This window comes from Prionailurus bengalensis, chromosome C1, assembly GCF_016509475.1.
Source record: "Prionailurus bengalensis isolate Pbe53 chromosome C1, Fcat_Pben_1.1_paternal_pri, whole genome shotgun sequence".
NCBI lineage: Eukaryota > Metazoa > Chordata > Mammalia > Carnivora > Felidae > Prionailurus > Prionailurus bengalensis.
This window is the reverse complement of record NC_057345.1, coordinates 124,264,150-124,285,134: the sequence shown is the minus strand read 5'-3', so window position 1 is coordinate 124,285,134 and position 20,985 is coordinate 124,264,150. Positions and strand designations below refer to the sequence as shown.

The 20,985-nt window shown below is 36.1% G+C and overlaps 1 protein-coding gene across 2 annotated transcripts in view; it reads right to left on the bottom strand.

Annotated features, from left to right (window-relative positions):
• SLC35F5 (solute carrier family 35 member F5) overlaps positions 1-16,436 on the bottom strand; it is a 37,260-nt gene extending 20,824 nt beyond the window's left edge. Inside the window, exons 1-7 of one of the 2 annotated variants that reach the window (XM_043576606.1) lie at positions 16,100-16,436; positions 15,134-15,224; positions 14,846-14,987; positions 11,048-11,191; positions 8,153-8,215; positions 5,999-6,080; positions 5,025-5,215 (exon numbers count right to left, since the gene is read on the bottom strand). In XM_043576606.1, coding sequence (XP_043432541.1) covers positions 5,025-5,215; positions 5,999-6,080; positions 8,153-8,215; positions 11,048-11,191; positions 14,846-14,987; positions 15,134-15,224; positions 16,100-16,139 — 753 coding nt within the window. In that variant the 5' untranslated portion in view covers positions 16,140-16,436. The remainder of the gene's footprint in view (positions 1-5,024; positions 5,216-5,998; positions 6,081-8,152; positions 8,216-11,047; positions 11,192-14,845; positions 14,988-15,133; positions 15,225-16,099) is intronic. The other variant, XM_043576607.1, reaches the window with a different exon arrangement.
• Between the last annotated feature and the right edge of the window lie 4,549 nt (positions 16,437-20,985).

Sequence of the window (20,985 nt, the reverse complement as noted above, 5' to 3'; positions counted from 1 at the left end):
TCAATTTCCCTTAAGAAATTAACAATAGCTCATTAAAATTAGTATTCAAGTTTTTTTTTAATGAGAGTAAAACTGAGTATCAACTTTAAAATTTGCTTTATCCAAACACTTCTAGCATTCTATTAAAGTTTATCTAAATCAAATTTGAATTTGGGGAAATTCTCCAATATTAAAATATGTACAGATAAATATAGCATGATGAGAAATCTACTCAACGAGATGATGCCTATGGGGATGGATCAAGGTAGCTACCAACTAGGTAGACTGATAGATAAAAAGACATTCATTTTGGAAATCTAAAAAAGTCCAATAAAAAATGTGAATTTGCTAGCTAATTATGATTATTTCTCTGATACTCAGTTTGGAGACACAATACAAAGAATTCTCATAACTGGATATAATTTAAGGAAGTTTTCCAGTTTGAGGGTTTTTTTTTCTTCTCTTAGGCTCATCCAGGCTAGGATATTCTTATATCCTCAATACTGTGCCTAATTTAAGGAATAAGAAGTAAGACTTCTTTTTGATGAAGCCTGATGTGTGTGTTGGGGGCAGGTGTTCCAAAATTCATTTATTTTTACTGCTATTAGATATCCTAATGCCTATTATCACAACTCATCCATTTTTCTGTTAATGGATATTTTTTGACTATTTCAAACAATGATACTATGAACATTCTAGTGCATGCCTCTGGGTACATATGTGCATGAGTGCATATATATACTAAGAAAGCAGACTGCTGGATCAAAGTCAATTAACTCCTCTCTGTTTTTGGCATCACTGTTACTTCGACATTCATATTCCACTGAAGAACGAATGTCCTCTTAAGAAAGGTACACCTCTTGATCTCTCTCAGAACTTTTAGTTACGTGAGTACTATAATTATTAGCATACACATTTCAGCGAAGCAACAAAGGCATATCTTAGACCACTGCTAGAAGGCAGCAGATAGCTGAGTCTAGTAGATTCATGTAGTCTACACTGTACTCAAAGTGAAAGCCAAACTATAGCAAAGTGATTCTGACACCATCTGTAGTTCTCTGACTCCCTAGATAATTTCACTTGACTTTCTAAACGAGAAAATGAGGTAACAATTGCTAAGATGAACAATATCAAACATATATGGCAATAAAGGCCACAATCTGCTTGTGGTTCAAGTGCTAGAAAAGTAAGATTCTACTCTTAATTATCTTTTGCAGATCTGTCTGCAAGAACCGATAAAACTTACAGGGTGATCATGAGCTTTCTGGACCCACTTTCCTTACCACTTTAACACATAAATACTCATTTTCCAGACAATCTCACTGTCTCTGCTAATACAAGATACAGAAATAAAAACAGATCACTTAGGTAGCAGCCATTCAAAACTCCTAAGAATTCATCATGAGTTATAAATAAACTCTTTCTAGAAAGACCTTCCTATTCTTCACCTCTCCCCATTCTCTGGCTTTCAAATCCAACGCACTCTTATCACAAAAGAAGATTCATCTCAATTACCCTCCAATAAAAATTAACCTTACAGTGTTTCACTTTATTATTCCAGAGTTGAGGACAACCACTTACTAATAAAATAATCTATCACAAATAAGTCATATATTTCATTATTTCATGAGTGATAAGTTATTTTAAAATTATCATAAAAGGTACTCTAGATAAGTACTATATGACCCAAATTATATCCTACAGAGAAAAATTAAAACACCACAAGTCCTCATGAGACAAAAGACATTCAAGGTGGACTGGCAAATACAGTAATCACTAACTCCTTCTGTTCTGCACTGTACATTAGCCACTAGCCACATGTAGCTACTGAGGAACTGAAAAGTAGCTAGCCTGAACTGAAATGTTTTGCAACTAAAACTGAAAAACTGAAGTTGAAAAGAAATAGAAACTTAAATAAAAATAGAAATTTAAATGAAATTGAAATGCTTAGAAGATTTTAGTACAGAAAAAGAATATAAACTATCTCAATCTTACACTGATAACATGTTAAAATATTTTATACATGGTGCATTAAATAAAAATATAGTATTAAAATTAACTTTACTTGTTTCTCTTAACTTGATTTCTCTTTAAAAATTTTTTAAAATATCATTTAAAAAATTTGGGGGGTGCCTGGGTGGCTCAGTCAGTCAAGCATCCAACTTCAGCTCACGTCATGATCTCAGGGTTTGTAGGTTCAAGCCCCACATTGGGCTCTGTGCTAACAGGTGACAGCCTGGAGCCTGCTTTGGATTCTGTGTCTCCCTCTCTCTCTGCCCCTCCCCAGCTCATGCTTTGTCTGTCTGTCTCTCTCTTTCTCTCTCTCAAAAATAAATAAACATTTTAATTTTTTTTTAATTTTTTCTAATTGTAGAAAATTCAAAAATACATAGGACAACCACATTTCAGGCTCATATTATATTTGTATTGAATAGCACTGCTCTAAACCTTATCAAAGCTTATCACTCTCTTAAATAAGGTTTCCAAAAAGCTTTATTATTCTTTCTATAGAAATGTCTTTACTAAATACTAACATAGCTTTCTAGGCTTGTAACTTATTTAGGTTTTATTTTATTCTATTCTATTCTATTCTATTCTATTCTATTCTATTCTATTCTATTCTATTCTTCTATTTTATTTTAAAGACTACCAAAAGTGGAAACCACCCAAATGCAGATCAACAGATAAATAAACAAAACATGGTATATCCATACAATGAAATAGTATTCATCCTTTAAAAGGAAGAATGTTCTGGGGTACCTGGGTGGCTCAGTCAGTTAAGCATCCAACTCTTGATTTCGGCTCAGGTGATGATTTCATGGTTCCTGAGTTCAAACTCTGCCTTGGGCTCCACACTGACAGTGTGGAGGCCTGCTTGGGATCCTCTCTCTGCCCTTCCCCCAGGCATGTGTGCATTCTCTCTCTCTCTCTCAAAACAAATAAACTTAAAAAAAAATTAAAAGGAAGAAAGTTCTGACACATGCTATGAGGATGAACCTTGAAGACTTTATGCTGAGGTAAGCCAGTCATAAAAGCAAAAACAGTATATGATTCCATTCATACAAGGTACTTAAGAGTGGTCAAATTCATAGTGACAGAAAGTAGAATGGTGCTTGTCAGAGGCTGGGGAAGATAATAAAGGGGACTTATTTAATGGATATAGAATTTCAGTTTTACACAATGAAAAATGTTCTGTTGATAGATGGTGGTGGTTGTACAACGATGTGAACGTACTTAATGCCACTAAAGCTATAAACACTTAAAAATGGTTAGAATGAAAAAAAAAGGTTAAAATGGCAAATGTATAGCACATATATTTCATCACAATTTTTAAAAGGTTTTTTATATGCACATATCTATCTGTATATAAACCTGCTATATGGAATAGTACCTATGTAATGTATTTAATCTATGTAATACATTCTCTCAGAGTCATGAGTTGGAAAATTGCTTTATCCAAAGAAGGGAAATACAGTATTTCTTTTTAATAGGCAATAAGTTGTGTAATTCATGAGGTTTTCCTATTTGCCTTTCCTTTTACCAATTTGCCTAGGGATAAACTGTGTGCTCATTTGAAGTAGCTTTCTTCCTTTAAATTGAAGTTCCTGATATAATCATCCTATTCCACAACCAGCTCCCCCCCTAAACAGACACACACACATACACACATACACACACACACACACACACACACACACACACACTACCCATTTAATCTGGCTCTTATCTTTCCCTCTTTTTTTTTAAAGTGTATATATTTATTCTGAGAGAGACCATGAGCAAGGGAGGGGCAGAGAGACAGAGAGAGAGAATCCCAAGCAGGCTCCATGATGTCAGCACAGAGCCCAGTGTGAGGCCCAGTCTCATGAAGTGTGAGATAGTGACCTGAGGCAAAATCAAGAGTTGGACATTTAACCAACTGAGCCACCCAGGTTTAACTTTTACTATATAGATGCTTTTATTATTCTCCACCTCAAGTCTCATTTGAAAATTAGGTAACATATAATTAATAAATCTTAGTCTTGCCTTACATTCTTTTAAAATAAGCAAACATTTGGAAATCCATATTAACAACATAATCCAAATGTATGAGCCTTACATTCTTTTAAAATAAGCAAACATTTGGAAATTCATATTAACAGCATAATCCAAATGTATGAGCTTTTTAGTATATATGTAATTATCATAACTCACAAAGATTTTCTGATTTGCACTGCTGAATATATTAAAGTAACACTCAACTAGATGTTATCCAGGAAGAGGATAGAAAAAAGTGGGCTACGCAATGAGGCAAAACTGGGAAGTAAAAAAAATCTTATAATCAGGCTAATGATATTGACATTAGCATGCATTATCTAGTGTTTAAAAAAGTTCAATATAAATTTAAATCTTATAGGCTCATACTAAAGAACCTTGGATTAGGCTGCTTCCAATGACATACACAGAAAAGAGCAATGAAATTCATTATTAAATTCTAAACTCCAGAGTTTTCACTAACTCAGACAAGTAATCCCAGCTTATTCAAAAAGAGTATTTGCTACACGATTGTTCTATCATGAAATCTTAAGCACATTTTTCAGTTTCTATATTAATAAAGAAGCTATCAACAATACTACAAAAAATTCTGTAGAAATGTTTACTATGAGTAGTTGCTAAAATATTTGACCACATTTACATGAATTTATTATACAACCACCAAACCACTTTTTTGACAAAATCAATGCATACAGTAAACTCTTCTCTGGGTATTTATTAGCCCGTGTATACATCATAGTATAAAATAACTATTAATTATTCTGACCCTGAAGCAATGTCAAATTCCAAATATATACAGAAGTAGCTATAATGTTATAGTAATTACTGAATTCTCTGAGGTATGGCAAGCAATTATTGACTCTGATACTCAAATTCCCCAATGATGCCAGATAGCTGAGTTTAAAGTCACGATTAAGCAAACTAACAGTATTACACTTAAATAGCATAATGTTGGTATGTACACTGTCTTAAAATTCAAGTTCTAAACATATAATAAAGAGAAGACCTACCACAAAGCAAAAAAAAAAGCTAATTTTTGCTACTTGAGTTGCAGTAAGTTTCCCTACAGTTTTGAGTAAGGATTCTTGTTCTTTCACAGTAGGATGTGACATGCGAGACAGCTTGGCTTCCAATGCATGGCTTGATGGAAGCTGTCGAATCTCCATGATATTACTGAACCTTACACGAGACTTTTTGGGAGCTTAAAAGGAAAAGTACAATACAAAATCATTAAATGTCTCCCCTCACATCCAACAAAACCCATAAATTTTAATTTACTGATAAATGTGTATTCTTTAATCCATATATGATCAGACTTGGACAGCAAAGAAAAGCAGTTATATTATTAACTGGAGCAGCTCTGCTCAAAGGATTAACAGGAAAATGGTTTTCATCTATAAAAATGTTTTAAAGGCTTTAAAATGAGACCAAATATTCAAACAAGGGTTCTGCAATTATGTACATATATTGCCTGGCCAGGATTATAGTATGGTTATTATTTTAGCATTTATTGTGTAACTTTACTTGGATTTTTCCTCATAGATACCCAATTTATGAGAATTATTTTCCTGGTCAAGCATGCGGAACACTCCTCTAGAGGTTCACTCTTTGCAAGAGAGTATTATGGATAAACACTGTCTTACACTGAAGCTGACATTCTTTGCACCATTCACAGATACAAGAAACTCATAATTTGCTATTAGGGGTGTTTAGTGGCATGGCTGAAGAAGACACTGTCCATTTGAAAATATATATATAATAAAACCATACAGATTTCTGATATTTTTAAATTATTTCTAGTTGAATTAATAAAACCTTCTAGACAAAACTTCTGGAAGACTACAGGCCAAGCCGACACCACATGGAAAAGAAGAAATGCCAGGTGATCCTAGTCAACCCACAAAATCACTAAGTTTGGGGATGGTTTAAATGAAACTAAAATTTCTTCCCATTTCTAAGTTATAAAATTCTAAATTTTGCTTACTTTTTTCAGTATCAATGTTTGTGTTCTCAGGTTTTTCACTTGGAATATCATGAAATTTCACAGGAACATACAAAGGTTCACTCTAGAATGTAACAAAAACAGAAACAAATATAAACAACAAATATAATAGTTGATATATTGTCTAAAATTTAAGATGAGAGTATATAGTCATATATACCGCTCAAAACACAGCTGTTCACCACCATATTTACAGAGAATTTTCCAAAATATATTGGAACAGCATTGGTACATTATGATATTTAGCCTTTAAATGTTATAAAAACAGACCCCTTTCTCAAGCTAACAGATTATCTCCTATTCCTTTTCATGTATTCTTTTAACAAATACATGCTAAATTTCTACTATGTCAGAAACCGTTATAGATCATGGGGCTATAAAAGTGAAAGAAGACAAAGTCTCTGTCATCAATGATCATGTAGGTTAAAGGGGAAGGCAGACAATAAAGAGATAATTAAGTATATAATGTGTAAATATCTGCCAAATTATTTCCTCTTATTACTTAAAATTCAACTGAAGGTTAAGATTCCTAAAACTATTACAGGTTTAATGGACAGAGAAAAAAATGGCTACCACTTATCAGTTCCTGCAATGCACTAGACACCAAGTCCAGAGCAGTTAAACATATATTTCCCATTAGTCCTCATAACAACCTCATAAAATGGTATTTAAAAAAACTTGGCGCACCTGGGTGGCTCAGGTGGTTGAGCATCTGATTCTTGATTTCAGCTCAGGTCATAATCTCACAGTTGTGGGATCAAACCCAGAGTTGGGCTCCAGGCTGAGCCTGCTTAGGATTCTCTCTCTCTAGCTCTCTCTCTGCCTCTCCCCACCCCACTCACCCCTCTCACTCACAAAATAAATAAATAAACATTAAAAAAATACTTTTATGGAAGCCGAGATATGAAATAATTAAGTGGTAGACAACAGAACTACCAGGTTTATCTAACCATGCGTTAAAGGTCTATGTTTTTAAATGGTTCTGAACTCTTCTGTTTTTACAAATGTTCTTTAAATGATCTATATTTAAGGCACAATTCTTTAACTAGGCTATTTCTTAAATTAACAGAAAATGTTTTAATTTCCCTTTAGCTCTTGGCATAGAACTCTGCCAATGAAAAATATTCAGTAAATGAAGAGGCAACAGGATCTTAAAAAAGACATAGTCTCTTCATTCACTAAACTTTTCATTACAGCATTTGGTCTAGAAAATTTTGACATATCCATCTCACAGATAACAGCAAAAATCAGTAGAAGAGTAGTTATAAGAATAGTCTGCCACCTCAACTCTTCCTTCTATGCTGATAGAGGCAACTGATATTAACCTTGCTGATTTTAAAGATCCCAGACAAAAGAAATGAGATTTTCTCTAAGCTTCATAAATTCTTTAGAGCATCTGGTAGCCTATCTTGCATACAACTACAGTTCTAAAAGGCAAACAATAATAAAGTCACCACACTAGTACTTTATAAACTGGTGTTAAACTTTAGAGTAACATTAAAATTTTTATAAGATAGAATGCCACATTTGGACCAATACATTTTACAGAAAGGCCTTAACAATGATCTACAAAAACCCAGATTTCTACATACTTTCTCTCCAACTAGATTATAAATGCTTAAAATAAGTGAATATGTTAATTACTTTACTGATTCACTTATTATCTCTTTCCCCCTCCCCAAACACACACTCTCACACACTAGAACATAAGCTATATCTCTGGAGCCTAGAACAAGTGCTTAACAAATATTAAGTGCTCTTAAAATTTGTATAAAAATTTGTGGAATAAATAATCTGCTTATATATTGTCAGTGTCCAGCAAATATATTTGTTTCTAAGTGATATTAATAATAATGAACACAAAGTGACAAAGTTAGTAAGAAACAAAGGACAAAGGACTGTCCCTTAGTATTTTCACTCCATAACCAATATACTCTTCCCCTCCCTCTTTAGAAGGTGGAATTGCTTACTTCTAGGTCCCAGGAAACAAAGTACTAAGTTACAATTCTTATGGAAGGCACCCAGTTTTAAGATATATCTATATCTTAATATAGTGGTGCTATAAAGCTATTTTAGTCCTTCCTGTCATGGCTCAATTCCACCCATTCCACTTCTGATGAGAAAAAAAGCACTTACCAAAGAACTATTCATAGTTGTATCTGTTGTGCAAGCAGCAAAGTACCCTTCAGCATCTGCAAACTACAGATAATGGGACACAAAATACGATTAAACTCATGTTATAAAGTAAGGCTGCTGTCATTCACAGCTCAAAGGAACAGAATCAAGAATCCAGAGTAGACCTTTAAGAGTATAATTATTAATAAAAATAGCAGCTAATGCCAAGTATTCAATCATGCAAGGTAGGTATTATCAACTTCATTTTACTGATGAAGAAACTGAAGCTGAGAGATTTCATCTAAGTGACAGAGCCAGGATTAAAATTCAAGTCAGTCTAAATACAAAACTTACAACCTTTTCACAATACTATTATAACATTTCAGATTGGCAGGAAAAGGACAGGTGGGTTAGTGAAAAAGACAAAAAACATCTTAGTGTTACACTGATAACAGTATTAACACCAAGAACCCCCTAAATGGATCTCAGGGCCTGGACTGCACTTGGGAGAACTCTGGGCTAGTGCTGCAGAAGCATGCTTTTATTCATACCCACAGCTACCCTATTATCTCTGCTTAAAGTCTGAAGAAGTTAAATAACTTGCTCAAGGTCAACAATAAGCAAATGACAGAACAAGATTCAAACACCAAAGCCCAGGCTCTTAAAAGAATTCTTATAAGTCAATAAGAAGGAGTCAATGTAGAAAAATAAACAAGATATAGACAACTCAAAAAGAATTCTATTACACAACAAATAAAAGAAAAAGCTACCAAAAGCAGGCAGATTAAACAAAGTATCACTGTTCACCTGTCAAATTAATAAATGTTGGGGTTTGGTAAGGATTCAATCACATGCATTGCTAACAGTGATATGAAATATAGACAGTAATTTAGCAGTAAGAAGCAAAAGCCTGAAAAATGGCATTAGTTTTTTATCCAGCAATTAGGCTTTGCAAAATTTATCCTAATAACTACAGATGTGTATAAAAAATATTCCTATTTATTTACATCAAAAGAGAAAGTGAAAACAACCTAATTATCAAGGAACAGTTAAATAAAATAGAAAAGATAATAACAAATGTTTATTTATTGGCCTGGGAAAGTGTTTATGATATATTGTTACATGGAAGGCAAAATCAGGTTAGACAATGATATTAAACTTATTTCTACTATAATTTTAAATATATTCACATAAATACACAGCTCTAGAAAGTATCAAACATATATAGTGGTGTTAGAATGGTGAGATTATGGACAGACTATTCTTGTTCTTCTTATTACCATAATTTGTCTTCAACAATAAACATTCATCACTACTATAAAAAAAACATTAAAAAATGTTCTAGGAATACTACATTATTGTTCATGATATACCACTAAGAACAGAAAGCCAGTTGTAAAACAGGACATAATGGTACAATTCCAATTTATAAAATATAAAATGAAAATACATGAAAAAGAATGGCAGGATATATGCCAAAATACTCTGGGGTTATTCTGTGAATGTTGGAATTACTTATTTTCTTCTTTTTGTCCCTCTGTATTTCTAAATTTTCAATAATGTGCATGTATTATATACACATAACATATTCCTACATGTAATACTACAATGTATACACATTTCTATAATGTACATTACCTTTGCAAAGTAAAAAATAGAACGTGTTCATTAGAAAAGACAATAAATAATACTAGTCTAATGCACAAAAAATAATACACATGAAAAAAATAAAAGAGAAAGAAAGTATTTGGAAAGAGTGGGGAATGGGAGTTAGTTATTATTTAATGGATAGAGTTTCTGTTCGGGATAATGAAGAAGTTCTGGAGATGGATAGTGGTGATGGCTGCACAGCAAAGAGAATATATTTAATGCCACCGAGCATTTAAAATGTTCATTATATGACACTATACATTTATTTTTATTTTTTAATTTATTTTTGGGGGAGAGGGAGAGAGAGAGAGAGAGAGAGAGAGAGAGAATGAGGGGAGGGGCAGAGAGAGAGCAGGAACAGAGGATCTGAAGCAGACTCCGTGCTGACAGCAATGAGCCTGATGCAGGGCTCGAATCCACAAACTGTGAGATCATGACCTAAGCCAAAGTGGGACGTTCAACCAGCTGAGCCACCAAAGTGTCTCTATGCCACTATACATTTAAAAATGGTTAAAATTGTAAATTTTATGCCATCTATATCTAACTACAATAAAAAAGGGGGGGGGGAGAAAAGGGGCTAAAATGGTAAATCTGATGTCATGCATATTCTATCACAATTTTAAAAGAAGAGAAAAGGAGAGAGATGGGAAAAAGAAGAGAATGTAAGAGGCAGTTTAATATTCTTCACTCTCAAAAATTCAGTGTCTACTTCTACAAGGAAGATACATCACTATATAAACTGCCATTTCTCTCAACTCCATGAATCAGCACATTATGTGCTGATTATCAATGAAAGAATGTAATTTGGTTAGCCAAACATCTGAATCATGGCCTAAATATGCTATTCTCATTTCAATAAATAAAACCTTGAATTACTTCATTTCTACAATCAACTTTACCACTAATTAGATGCTATTCAACCCATGTGCAAATGACCAAAGACTCCAGATATTCTTCTTACTCCTCACTTTCATCTTCATCTCCACATTAATTGATCTGGGCCAGCTCAATAATTTTTAACAACTCAAAGGATGTTATGAGGTAACAGCAAGAAAGTGATTATGCACCTTTGATTTCTCATAAGATATTTTGATACCAGGTTGATTAGAAGAAGAATTTAAAATTTTGGACAAAAGTCAGTTTCTCTTATGCTATTTTCATTCATTTTAACAACTTGAAATTTGACAGTCCTTTGAAACACGACTAACTTTACACTTTGAAAAAATAAATCCCCTCTCCAACAAGTACTTAAAATTTAAAACTTACAAAAGCAGCATGCTTTCCTCGAAATCCTCTTGTACACTGTTGTCTCCATGGCTTCCAAATAATAAAGCCCAAAAGGTATAGAACAAACATAGATGTTTTTGCAAAGGTGCTGAAGAACGGCTTGTTGTACTGAGTAAAAACATACTGTAGAGGAAAAATTTACAGAAACTATGAAATGACTTTAAACCTTATTACTTATCTCTAATAAAATAAGCCTATTACATGATTTTTAACTCTAGAAGTTCAAGTGAAACAGAAAATCAAAAAGGATTATGAAAATATTTTATACTCACTTCTAAATATTGTATTTGCTTATATACAAAGAATATTCCCAAACAAAACAGCAACAACTTCCAAAAAAAATGTTCTGTTCAACATTCATCAAAAACCTACTATGCAAGAAAGAGTACTTGCGCTAAAGGCTAAGGAAAAATAAGACAGCCTTTCTTTTCATATATTTATGAAAAGAACAGCATAATGTGTTAAGTACCACAATAGGGGTATACAGGTACCATGGAATTACCAAAGGGAGACAGACCATTTTGAGGATTATGGAAGTTTCCTAAGAGAAGCTATTCTTGAGCTGAGTGTGGGGGACTGAATAATAGCCCAGAGGAAACAGCATAAAGGAAGGTAATAAAGCAGAATAGTGTATGAATAAAATTGCATGAAGTTTAATAGTTAGGAAATTATATAAAACCTGTCACCTTCATTTAACTTAGAACTCATGATTTTCTTGTTTCCTAAAAAAATATTCCTAGTTATGTATACTGAAAGGCCTGGAAAAAATGACCCAGGAGGAGTAAGCACCTATAGAATCCTGATGGTAATCTGTATTATCTTGCACTAAAAGAAACCATGGGTTCTTAAAGAAATGACCAAATCCAAGTATGGAGCAGGAAAAGTACCAGATGAGCCTGGGGCATCTTGCACCAGAAAACAAATAGGATGTTAAAGATTAATAGGATCATACTGAAAGGACAGTAGAGCCAATTTGAAGGGGCCCCCACTGGTCAAAGATAGGACAGCTTAAGCATAAAACGGAGTAACTACAATTGTCTGAAACACAGTAAGTATACAAAAATCCATGAATGTATAATGATACTCTATGGTTACTAATGGAAGTTGCTAAGCAACATTACTCTAAAATGAACAAAAGAAAAGAATCAAGATTTATTCAACCCTTCCTATATGAACCATGTTTCAGGATAACCACATAGTAGTTACAGAAAGCTCTCCGTAAAGAATTCCAGCTAATAAATGCAGAAGTAATGACCCTTAGAAAAATCATCATTTTACAACCCTAAATGAAATAGTCCATCAAGAGAATAATCATATGGATAACTGACTACTACCTAAAGGTTGGTAAGAAATTTTATAGTGCCAAAGTTGGCATCACCCAAAGTAAGACTTGCAGCCATTTGTGACTCATGTGTTATCACGGGAAGTACCCAGTTCCACCAAGGTATTTTTCCCGAAAAACTGAACCTGAATCAAATCAAGACTTAACCTAAGTACCATTTTACAGGAAGTAAGAGAAAAGGAGGAGCAAGTTAAATGACACCCCAAGGAAACAATCAGCAAAATTTGGAATGTGTGTTATGAAGTGAATATGTATGTCTTCCCCAAGTTCATATGTTAAAATCCTAACCCTTAATGTGATGGTATTTGGAGGTGAGGCTTTTGGAGATAACTAAGGACAGAACCCTCATGGATGGAATTAGTGCCTTATAAAGACACCACAGAATGCTGCCCTTTCTGCCTTGAGAGGACACAGTGAGAACACTGCCACCTAAGATCCAGGAAGCATATCCTCACCAGACACTGCATCTGCCAGTGCCTTGATCTTGAGCTCTCCAGGCCACAGATGTGAGAAATAAATGTTTGTTGTCTGAATCACCCAGGCTAATGGCAGTCTTGTTGTGATACCCAGAATGTGATATATCCTATAGGAAAAATGATCCAGCTTTTCCAACAAATTAATAGCATGATTTTTAAAAAAGGCAGGGGTGGGGGAGTACAGTTAAGGAACAAAAGTGAATTAAAAGCAATTTGAATATGGATCAGGTACCAGATGATTTTAAGAAATTATAATTTTGTTAGATATGTTAATGGCAGAGTGATCATATTTTTAAAAATTAGGACCTTTCAGTTTGAGGTGAATATGAAAAAATTTATAGGTGAAAGGATAAGTGGCTAGAATGTGCTTTAAAATAGTCCAGGAAAACATGTCTGGGAGGTTGATAAGAGAAGATTGGCAAAATTTGATAGTTGTTAGGTATATGAAGATCCATTATACCATTCTCTCTACTTTGTAGATGTTAGAAAATTTTTATAATACAAAGATTGATTTTCTTGTTGAAATACACAATATATCTCAAAAGTTTAATGAGCATATTTGGCTGAAAAATTAGACACATCATATATGCTCTTGGATAACAAAATTATAAAATATCCTCTTATCAACAGATTGGAATTACTTAAATTATAATTTGATCAGGTCCTCTTCTGTCCTAAATTTTATTACCAGATAAATAAAAATAAAACCATTTATTTAAAACTAAAATAAATTTTTAAAGATAGGCTTAGTTCCCTGTCAACATTAAAGAGATTTCTTTGTGGTTAAACTACAGAATATTAATCTAAAAAAAAAAAAAAAAAAAGTTATAGAAGAGTGAAAAATAAATGGCTGTTTTATTCCAGAGCCTACTTCCAAAACAGCTAAAAATTTATTTATTCATTGCCTACAATGTCAATATCAATTATTTACTTAGCTATGATGTGAGATGACCAGCAGTAGCAAACTGCTTTTTTTTCACATTTAAGTTCATTTTATAAATGCTAGTTTCCTTTTGTATATTAGCCTTAAGACTGCAACATGTAAGTTGAAAAGTAATTTCTGAAAGTGAAACTTCTTTATAAAAAGCATGTCTTTTTATAGAGATTAACTAAACAAATAAAAATAACTACATATATAATTAGAAAGAAAAACTACTTTGTGCACTCAAAATAACACATTACTATCACGAGTACTCTGATAAAGGCAAAATAAAATTTAACTGAATGCGCTGTGTACCATGTATTTTACAATGTTTGAATCGGCAAATGTATAACTGTGCATGCACTCATGCATATGCACAATAATGAAAACTCTGATCACTTTCACTCATTTGTCCAAAAGCATTCTTACTATCCATTAAATGGTGACAAATGGTTTTGCATCCTAGATACTTGTTCCACTAGAAAATAGTATTTATAAACAACAGCAAAAACCCTGAATTTACAAGAAAACAGCAGATACATTATTCAAATATTAAGAAAACATGCACATAGTCTCATTTTTTTAAATAACTCTCTAGAAGACAGATGAAAACTATGATACAAAAAAGAGTATCTTTTGTTTCAACTTGAATTGACACGAATTCACTTATCAAAGAAAATATAAGTAATTCAACATTCAAAATACTGCTTTTTAAAAAAAATATTTTTATGTTTATTTTATTTTTGAAGGAGAGACAGAGCATGAGCAGGGCAGGGGCAGAGAAAGAGGGTGACCCCGAATCTGAAGCAGGCTCCAGGCTCCAAAATGTCAGCACAGAGCCGGAAGCGGGGCTGGAACTCCCAAACGGTGAGATCATGACCTGAGACGAAGTTGGATGCTTAAAGGACTGAGCCACCCAGGCGCCCCCAAAATAGTGCTTGAAGTAAGCACGAGAGATAGAAATGATTAGAGAGATACTGCAGATTGACAGCAGCATTACTAGAATGCAACATCATTCCTACACAAGAATTACATACCGAAGTAAGTTCTGAGGATGCGACCCATATCACATCAACAAGTAGGAGAATAACAATCCCAAGAGCCATTCTCCTGCGCTGGGTGAAACCACTGCTCTGGGAATTCATCCGGTTCATGATAAATACACACACCATCTGCAGTCTGTTTTGTAGAAAATACAGATCCCATTAGAGAAGATTTCGAAAAATAACCGTAGAAAATGAGAAATTAGCGTAAGAGAAACAAACATCACTTGTTAGCTAAGGTTCAGTTTAAAGGTCACACGGTAAATTAAAAGTTGGATTTACCTTACTTTGAAGGCCTTTCTGAGATCTTCAACAGCAATGCCTGAAAACTTGGCAGATCTGAGTCTAAAAGGAGGTAAAGAACTCAGCGCACCTAAAAACAACCATAAAATGATGATTACGAAAACATCAACGACTCAAAATAAGGTTCATCACATCTTTTTTAACTCTTAAAATTCAAAATGAACAAATGAAAAGAAAAATACCTAAGTGTGTTAAATACAATTGACACTATTCTCTAGCCTCTAATGGTATTCACTGTATATTTCAAATTATATTCAGAAACGTACACAGTACAGAAAAAAAAAAAAAGGCCAGTATTCAACAAACGGCAGTATTTAACAATAGTTAACTACTGGTAAATAGCTCCTCCAAGTTTCGTAAATACACAACTCCATTCGCCTCTCCCTACAGAGGAATCCACCACAGGGGGCAAGGTCTAGACTCGCGCCTGTTTCTGAGTGTCTCCTCGGCCCCCTGTCTCTTGGCAGGGGAGTTTGATTATTTGAGAGGAAGTGATTTGTTTTGAGTCTTGAGGGCACGTTTCCAAACGCCTCACGTGGTAGAAGGGGAGGATACTCCACGCTCCCGCACCCACCCCTGCCTGTCACCGCATCTACTTTCTTTAGATCGAAAGAGAAATTCACGAGACGAGTGAGGAAACAGCTGTTAAAGGGAATCCTCTTCCTTTGAGGGAAAAAAAAAACCACAAAAGTTAAGCCGGTGACGCCTCCTCAGGGAGTGAGAAAAAGCCCGGAGGCGGCGCTCGAGCAGCTCCCACTAGTGCCTGAGTCCTCATCAGGCTCACACGCCCCTGTCAGCCTTCCCCTCACGCCGCCCCTCGGAGACCAGTACCATTTCGGCCAGGGCGCTCCGATCGCCACCAACAGCTGGGGGTGGGGCCGTTCGTGGACACTCAGTGCCGGTTTGGGGGCAGGTTGATTTCGCGGCCCTCCCCTGCCTGCCTACCTGGCCTTCCTGCCCCGCGATGGTGTCGTGGCGGCACCATGAGCGGCCTCGGCCCGGACCCGCCGCCGCCCAGCGCCACGGCCGCGGCCTCGGACTCACAGAGCTGTCGCGGCGCCTGACATTGCGCTGCGCTGGAGGCCCAGCACCTGAAGCCGCGGTGTCCCTCGGGGCGAGGCTGCGGACGCCACCCAGCCCCACTCGGCCCAGAAGGGCGGGAGTGGGCGAGGGGAAGGGACCGCTCAGGCAGCGATGGCCGCGGAGGCCCGAAGCTGGACCCCGGCCACGCCCCCAGCCGGCCAGCCTGCCCCGCCGCCCCGCCCCCCCCAGCCCGACGGCGGCGGCGCCGACATTACGTCACGGCGGCGCGACGGCCCACCGCGCGTGGGCGCGTCTCCAAGGTGACTTGGCTGCTTGGAGCCGAGTGCTACAGGTTGCAAGGGCGCGGAGCTCGATGACCATTCCGTGACGCTGGGGAGGAGCGGAGATAGAAGAAGTAAAGCAGGGTGTGGTGGAAGAAGAGGGAAGCGGGCGTGGGTGGCTGGGGCAGAATGAAGGACGAGGGAGGTGGCCGAGGCTCCACATGGCCCCGCCCTAGAACCAAAGCTAGCAGCTCCGTTTCCTAGAGTTGGAGAGGACCTAAAAGCAAAGTGGCTTGGCAGAACTTTTGCTTTCTGGAACCTTTTGTGTGTAAAACTAGATCCCAGTTCTCGGAGGTACAAGCTGTATCCCTAGGGGAAAACTACTTCACCTCCTTGGCTCTCAGTTTTCTCATATGATGAGAAAATGATGGCACCTGCCTCATCTGTTTATGTATATCTACACACTTGTGTGTGTATACACACACACACACACACACACACACACATATACATATGCATGCCAGGATTACATTAGTTTACAAATGTGAAGGGCTTAGATCAATTCATGGCTCATGGAACTCCACAAATGTAAATAGTAAGCTGTATAGATTTTTTTCTTAACTATCTTTTGACTATCCCATAAAAAATGCTTGACCAACGTCCTAATTTGTATTTAGAAAAGAAAAACAAGACTAAAGGGTTCTGTAATTTAACTGGAGTTATCCACCACCAGTGCGTTTTTAACATCTTCAAGTGCAATAGTAAGAAATAGGAAGAATTTAACTTTCTTGCCGTAGTGACAATATACTACATTTTTTAATTCTTTTAAATCTTTTGTTTCACTGAAATTACATATTCAGATGACTAATGAAACAATATCAATGGACATTTTTTGTGTTGCTCAACCAGTTTCTAATAAATGATCAGTATCAAGCACCTCTAATGAATTATTCAGAAACCTGTCATTGAGAGTTGGAAAAATCTTAACCATGTTCTTAAAATTACTACTTAGGGGAAATGTGGTTGCATATAGTAAGTAATATAATCAGCACCCTTTTTATTCTTTTCTTTAACATTCTTTAGGGTGACAAGCTCATTATATGCTACATTTATAATATACAGGCTGAAAAAATAATAATATAAATACCTCTGAGTATCTAAGGATCATGAAAACTTCTAATTCTTAATCTGACCACAATTTGTTTACTAATCTTGAGGATGATTCTACTCTCAATTTGGCCTCAGTTCTCCATGTGTAAACATAGGGAGGCAGTTGGTTTTTTCTTAATTAAATAATGCAAATGATAGTACTTTGTAAATGTATGTAAATGCAGGTTACCATTATTACCACCTGTTTCCGCAGCATCTGCTAAAGGACAATGCTGTGATACTCTTGTGATAGTGAAGATACGGTTAATTCTAGACCAGCTGTCTTCAAGCAGTCTCCAACCCTAGGTTAATCGTCCATTAATGTATTTCCCCAGTTCCCTCTGAAGGAGATTCCACTGTATTGCTCTGTGACAACAGATTCTAGTGTGATTTCTGTGCTGTGATACCATCTTAATTTCAGGCATTGCTTTCTTTGGACCCCAGGTATATATCTTGGATAATATATACTCAAGGATAAGTCCTCAGTAACTTCAAAATCTCACACCAAATACCAACTGTCTACATTTTCATATATAAGTTCCACAAGAGCAAGGATTTTTGTCAATATCATTCTCCATATATCCTCACCATCTACAACAATACCTAGGACAGAGTTGGCAGTAATATCTGTTGAATGAACTTGAACTTCCTGTAGTCTCTTGACCTTTATACCTAATTTTCCCAAGTCTCCATTTCTGTCAGTTGGTACCACCTTTATTCTAGTCTCACAGGACTAAACGGTTAACTTATTAATTTCCTTTTTTACTCTTCAAAGTTGATCACTCTTCACTGAGATCTCACAAAAGTAGACCCTTAAAATTCATCAGGTATTAAGCCTGACACCTTCAAAAAAACCCACCAGAAATGTAGAGTGTAATTTCTCCCACAAAATACATATGTCACAATATGAGTACGAAAATAAAGTTGTGTATGTACAGAGCAGCCACTAGCTAACTCTCCTGTGCACCAGCCTCAAAGACTACAATTCAATTCAAGCTCTAGTAAAATTATACATGACTAGGAGTTACTGATCAAATCCTGGCCATTTTGGGCCAGTTGTCGCAGAGATTGTGGTTGGCTTTCTGGACTGACTGCTGCAATGGTTGTGGGTCAGAGTTCTATTTTTATATATGCTCTGGTCTTTGTCCCTTTGTATTTTCAGTCTCACAAAAGTCTATGTATCTTTCTATTCTCTGAAGTAGCTACCAGCATGCTGGGCATATAGCTCAATAAATATTTGATTTTATTTGCTTCCAAGACATACTTTAATGGATTGAGGTTTGCAATTAAACAAATTGTGGTATAGAAAAGACTGCTTTTGAATGTGTCCCTTACTGAATTTTATGGGGTAAATCATATGCTTCAGGGAAAGTCATAAACTTGGGAGGTTCTGAGGTATCTCAGGTACTGGGGTTTATTGAATACAACCAAGTCTTAAATTTTAAAGGGTTTAAAGGCAGGTTAGATGAGCAAAATATCAACACAAATTTGACTAAAAGTTCCAAATGTACATAGAATAGACATGCCAAGTCAGTGCTTGATTGATGATCATTCATTGCCATGTCTTTGAGGGCATGGACTAGAGTTCTGAAGGCATGATCACTTCAAACATCTAAGTAGAGAAGGCTTTAGGAACAGGTAGAATCTGAGTGATGTGTAGTGTAGTGTAGTGTGTAGTGATGTGTAGGATTTAATGAGGGAGCAGGGAGAAGAATGATATTTTTTTTTCCTAAGAGAGTAAAAGTCTGAGTGTAAGGGAGGAAAAATTATTTTTCCTTTTATCCCCCTAGGTTCTCCTGCTAAGACGGTGTGTAAAATTAGACTGATAAAAGACAGACTGATCAAATAAAAATAGTTTATTAACATGTACAACACTCATCATTCAGGAGAAACCTCAATGAAGAGTAACTCAAAGGGGTGGTTAGAACTTGGGCTAGTATAGGCTCTTAACAAGACAATAATTTGTAGAGAAATAACAAAACAACAGAGAGAGTTTTATTAAACTTTCAAGAGCACTAAACCAATGGAAGGTAAATATACGAGAGAAACTAATGGAATAAAGTTTGTGTTGGTTCATCTTGACACTGACCTTTCACCTTCTTCATGGCCATGAAACTTCCTATTAATGACAGTCCTCATTTTTCACAAATTTCTCCTTTTAGTCAGATAAGGGAAGCCTTGGGGAGACTTCTTTCTACATCTATTGATTCTCTTTTGTCTCCAGCTCAAAATAATCCTTATGCCAAAGTAGCATATTTTGGGATGGCATATTCTGGTCCCCTACGTGAGCAACAGTAAAAGGTGTGTCCAGAGGCAAGTTATAAAACTGATTGGGCAGAGCACAGCATGTATGTAGAGAAACAGTGGGAAATGAGACAGATCAGATGAGTTCTGATGTTGCAGCATGCTCTGGAAACTAGGTTAGAGAGTTTGGACTTTTATATATGATGGAAACTAAGAATTTTAAATAAGAGAGAAACACTTTTAGTAAATCAGAAATTACTGACTACCCACTTGACACTTACCAGTGTGGTAGTACTGTGGGGACATTGCATACAATGAGGAGCCTGCCTTCAAGAAATTCATGTTATAGGCAAAACTGACTATGTAATTAGGGCAAGTATTTGCTAAGCTAGGAAATACTGAATCTAAATGTGCCTCTCTAGTATCCCTTTAGCACTCTGTGCTAGCCACCAGATTGATGCTCATTTTGAAAAGGGTCTTACTTGAATATTACTTCCTTTTGTATCTTCCCGTTGAAAACATAATTGGCAAGGTACTAGACAAGAAACTAAAGGCCATCTAATTAATCGCGAGGAACTTAAAATGACATTGTCCATGCCCACCCTGTGCCTTCAACCAGCTGACCAGGCCCCGGCCAGCTGAGTGGCCCATGCCAGCAGGCTAGAGCATGGTAATGAGTTCTCTGAGAGCCATATCCACTTCCCAACGTGATCTTGACCTCAGCTTCTAACTTATTCTCGTATCCCCCATCTTTGGCTTGTGCTCTGTTCCTGATACTTGATACTTGATAGCACTCATCCAGCACAGCGTTGGATCTTTCCTCTCTTATCATTTGCATCAACAGCTGAGCTCCCATCTGCTGCTAGGCACTAAGTAAACGACTCAGACTGAGCTTCATAGTCCCTGGAACCCTTCCTCAACCCATGCAACCTATGAAGCCCATGTGGCCTTTGTACAGCCTGCGTTGCCTCAACTCCCAACTGAACAGACTTGAAAGAAAAAACAGATTGAGGCTAAGACATGTGTAGCAGGTTGTTAGATGTGACTATTCTTGTCTTCTCCTGCTTTGAGCAGAGGCCTCAAAACACAGAATAAACAATAGGTAGCAAAGAGAGTCATTTTTTAAGGTGAGGT